This window comes from Centruroides sculpturatus, unplaced genomic scaffold (assembly GCF_000671375.1).
Source record: "Centruroides sculpturatus isolate CEXI.00-Female unplaced genomic scaffold, Cexi_2.0 scaffold1550, whole genome shotgun sequence".
In the NCBI taxonomy this organism is placed as follows: Eukaryota; Metazoa; Arthropoda; class Arachnida; order Scorpiones; family Buthidae; genus Centruroides; species Centruroides sculpturatus.
In genome coordinates, this window is record NW_019385857.1 from 127,751 (window position 1) to 132,708 (window position 4,958).

At 29.0% G+C, this 4,958-nt stretch overlaps 1 protein-coding gene across 1 annotated transcript; it reads left to right on the forward strand.

Moving 5' to 3' along the window:
* Nucleotides 1-263: 263 nt before the first annotated feature.
* Nucleotides 264-1,721, forward strand: LOC111642555 (protein spire homolog 1-like; the record flags this gene model as incomplete). Its single annotated transcript, XM_023388912.1, has 7 exons — nucleotides 264-503; nucleotides 581-742; nucleotides 808-894; nucleotides 965-1,082; nucleotides 1,164-1,382; nucleotides 1,452-1,600; nucleotides 1,680-1,721. Coding segments are annotated over 7 exons (1,017 nt in total), but the record flags the coding sequence as incomplete, so codon positions are not given.
* Nucleotides 1,722-4,958: the final 3,237 nt, after the last annotated feature.

A 4,958-nucleotide genomic window follows, 5' to 3' on the forward strand; every position in this document is an offset into this window, starting at 1 on the left:
TGATACTTAAAAGAACATAAATTATAAAATAAAAATTATTTTTGTAAAGGAATTAAATATCTCTCTCCAACATTTTTTAAAATAAATGTTGTCCTTTAATCCCATTGTGTTGGATATCAAAATCCTCTAAAACTATGAGCCTAATTAGAAGATGCGTACAGGCGTGAAATTAATATTCAAGATAGCTTAGTATTTAAAAATAATTATAGTTCGTGAAGTACAGATGGATAAGATTTCTTTAAAATTTTTAATAGTTTAAAGTAGATCTTATTATTAACATAAAATTTATTATTTTTCTTTTCAAGATATGTGCCAATCGTTTAGCGTGTCCTGGTCAGGCGGACGGCCATTACAAAGCAGTGTGTCGAGCTCTGGTAGCCGAAGTGTTAGAATTATCTACATTTCTAGAAAAAATTTCAGCAGGTACTAAAGAACTGAGACAGCACGCTTTGGTTGAAACTGATGGAGAATCAAATTTAGATAACTTGAAATTTCAAGATTGGGTAAAAAAACAAAATGGCTATTAAGATTTTATCTCCATATTTTTAAAATATATACTAACTTATAACCTGTCTTTTAGGCGGGTCTATGGATGCAAGTAATCAGAGAATTGCGCCAAGGTGTAAAATTAAGAAAAGTGGAGAGAGATCTTAATCCTCAGCCCATCGAATTCGAATTGACTCCTTACGAAATGTTATTAGATGACATACGTTCTCGTAGATATAAACTAAATAAAATTATGGTTGGTATATTTCTGTTACTTCACTGTAAATTTCAATAAAATTATTAATAAGTTCTATAATCTAGGTCAATGGTGATATACCTCCGAGAGTGAAGAAAGATGCCCATGCCTTGATTTTAGAGTTTATTCGATCTCGACCACCGTTGGTTCCCGTACGTTTTCATTTATATTTTAATCGATTTTAAAATGCAAAGAAGTATAAAGAGCAATAAATATTTACAGGTATCAAAAAGAAAATTAGCTCCCGCTCCACCGAAACAGCCTACTCTATACGAGAAACTAATGGCTTCCATCCGTCAACAGCATACGCTCCGTCCTACCGGAAACAGGGAGGAAACAGGTGATGATTTTAGAAAATAAAAGCGATATTTCATTCCTTTCCATTTTATTGAATAATAACGAGATTATTTTTGAATCACAGTGGAAACGTCTAGAACAAAATTAAATGATAACGACATTACGCCTCAGCCTCGAAGACGTTTAATTAAGGCTGATTTATCTCTCTCCTTAACACCGAGTTTTGATGACGACGACGACGATCCCGATTTTCCTGTAACGCCTACAACCGAGAAAACTGCAACTACACATCAAACAGATAATGTAACAACCATTAAACCACCAAGCACATTATGGCAACAAAGTAAATTTTGGAAACTACTCTTTAATTTTTAATAAATAAAAAATACTAAAAACCCCCCCTTTTATTTAGGTCACAGATTAGAAAGAAGACATAGCATATCGGTTTGTGAGTCGCCTACAAAACCTCAGCAACTAGCATTAATTTCAGGAAAATTCATTTGTAAAAGTCCACAACTTCAAATATCTTCGATACCAAACAACTTTTCAGTTTGGAGTGCAGTGAGTAGATTTTTTAATATAAAATTTCTTTTAATTATTAAATTGCATCATTAAATATTTAAAAAAAAATGAAATTTAGTTTGAAAATCAATGCTTAAGGCTAAGTTTACGTTTAAATTAACTAAAAATTCTAATAAATTATAAATTTTCGCAGTTAAAAATTAATAAACAGTGACCTAAATTTAAAATTTAACACGAATTCGCGTGATAATAATAACAATAATAATTAATAATTACTGTTAATCGATGATACGCGAAATTAACGAATCGAAATTACAGATTAAATTAATTACATTTAAAAAAGAAATTTATACTTTTTGAGTTAAAAATTTGAGGTGGTTTATAACTACAAAACTCACCTTCATAACGTTCAGAGAAAGGCCGATTCGTTCATCGTTAGATGTGATCCCGACCACGTGTGGATCTTCTACAGCAGTAACAACTCTTCACCATCCTGACTGGCTGTCTGTTCGACTCGTAACGTTCCCACCTACTCTATCGACCAATAGAAGTTCGCAAAGTATACGCTGGGAGGTTACAGATGTTGTCAATTTGTCAAGTTGACAAAAACGTCTAGACTTTTGTTAGATTTTTATTATTTTCTATTGAAATTATTATTATTTTTTCAAATTCAATTTCCCATTTAAAAAATTGGCAACGAAATAAAATATAAATTTCTCTTAAAAATTTGTCAAATATTTAGCACGCTTCTATCGAAATTAACTTAAAATATACGATTTTAAACGGTGTTAAGACAGTAAAATAAGTAACATAAACTCACTTTTTTATATGTTTTAATTAATTATTATATTTAAATATTTGTTGCAACGGATTTTTTTTTATATAAGAGCAGGAAAATTACGCTTTTAAACTCCGTATAATATATTTTTTCTCGTAAAATTTTATTTTTAAATTTAATTATAAAGTATAATTGGCTCGGAAGCATTAAATTAACTTCTAGAAATCTTCCATTTATGAATAAACTTGTTTGAAGATTGTAACTTTAAAGAGCTACTGCACAAAACTGCAATTAATTATATACTTGTTGAACAATTCTAGTAGTTCGTATGAATGTAAAGGCAAAGAAATTATTTTAAAAAATAGCAATTTAACACGTTTACACGCTTAAAATTCAAAAAAAGTCAGGTGTATTTCCCGTATCCACGTGCAATTGTCAAATTCGACCAACCAAACTCGAAACTTTGTTAAGTAATATGAATACAAACTAATTGCTATAGGCTTATTTCATCCCCGAAAAATGTTTTTTCGACTTTAAATAATGCACTTCAAAGAAATTTTTATGCAAGAAACAAACAAAATTAAAATTTCCAAAACGTTAAGTTTCGATAGTAATAAACAAAATAATTATATTTAAGAAAATAGTAATGAAATTTGCTTACATTACTGAAATTAAAGAAGAGCTAAATTATTTGTTTAATTTTATTTTCAACATTCCCTTTCCTTACTTATAATTATCAGTTGAACAAATAGATAGAGAAGGAGGGAGGGAAAAAAACAGGGATTTCTATATACAGTAGCCTAAGGTTATTTATGTAACTTAATTAGCATTTCAGTATTTTTCATTTTTAAAAGTTCGGTTTACTTCGAAAGTTTTTAATTATGAAAAATGTATTCGGTTTTCGGTAATGAATTTTATGAAAATATAAAATTTTCGTTAATTTAACACTGAGTTTTTCTGTGTTAAGTTTTAATTCGGGGTTAGAATCTATAATACTAAACGTATGCGTTAATTAAAATACGAATAACCTCGTAAAGTCTGCTTTAACTAGGTTTAATAAGGTTTAAAATGTAAGATTAAATTAAATTTATGATTTTTTTTTGTCTTATAAAAAATGTTTATTCGACTTAAATGGAAAATCTGTATGTTTGTTAGGTAAAAGATTCTGTACCGTTCGATGTATCCGCACCAAATTTGGCAAGAATATTCTTGGAAATATTCTTAGAAAAAATAATATGGAAGTCCCCACCCCGACACCCCCTAAAGTACACCCCTCTTAACTTAAGACCCAGCAATTTTTTTGTGTTTTGCAGCTTTATTATTGAAAATACTCAGGCTAATAAATGTACTGTATAGTAGTTTTTATCACCCCCTCCCAACTCAACCTCACCAATCTTCCACCTCATCAAAAATCCGAGCAACACTGAACACACGCAGCTAATTTATTATAAAATAAGCGAAATTAAAGGGTCTATAACAATCAGTAACAAAGTGTTTTTAAAGCATTTTATTTATATGATCTAAGTCTTGAATTTTTAATTAATTTGCTCTACTTTATCTTAGAAAACACACCTAAGAACTTGAAAAATGAATTGAATGTAGCCTATATAAAAAAATTTATCCTTAAATAAGGCATTCGAATAATAATTTCAGACTTAAATAAAGAAATTCGTCATTAAATATTAAAAAAAAATGAAATTTAGTTTGAAAATCAATGCTTAAGGCTACATTCAAGTTTACGTTTACGTTAACGTTAAGGCTACAAGTTTACGTTTAAATTAACTAAAAATTCTAATAAATTATAAATTTTCGCAGTTAAAAATTAATAAACAGTGACCTAAATTTAAAATTTAACACGAATTCGCGTGATAATAATAACAATAATAATTAATAATTACTGTTAATCGATGATACGCGAAATTAACGAATCGAAATTACAGATTAAATTAATTACATTTAAAAAAGAAATTTATACTTTTTGAGTTAAAAATTTGAGGTGGTTTATAACTACAAAACTCACCTTCATAACGTTCAGAGAAAGGCCGATTCGTTCATCGTTAGATGTGATCCCGACCACGTGTGGATCTTCTACAGCAGTAACAACTCTTCACCATCCTGACTGGCTGTCTGTTCGACTCGTAACGTTCCCACCTACTCTATCGACCAATAGAAGTTCGCAAAGTATACGCTGGGAGGTTACAGATGTTGTCAATTTGTCAAGTTGACAAAAACGTCTAGACTTTTGTTAGATTTTTATTATTTTCTATTGAAAGTAGTCACTAACAAACAATGTATTTTATAATACAGCCAAAAGGCTTTTAAGTTAAAGAAAATTTATTTATGAAAATTGGAATTTTAATTCTGTTTCGTTNTCATTCTAATATTCTGTATTAATTCTGTTGTAGATGAAACGAATCCTAATTTTATTGAGCAAATTTGCATTTAAATTGGTTTAAAATAAACTATCGTTTATAAAAACTGTAGCTACCCATTTTATTTGTAGCTACAGTAAATCTCGTATTTTCTTGTTAAGTAAACATGCTATGCCATTAGTTTCAGAGTAAAATATTTATCATAATTCCTTACTAAAGTATAGCTTAATAGTTCTATCTTTCTTAA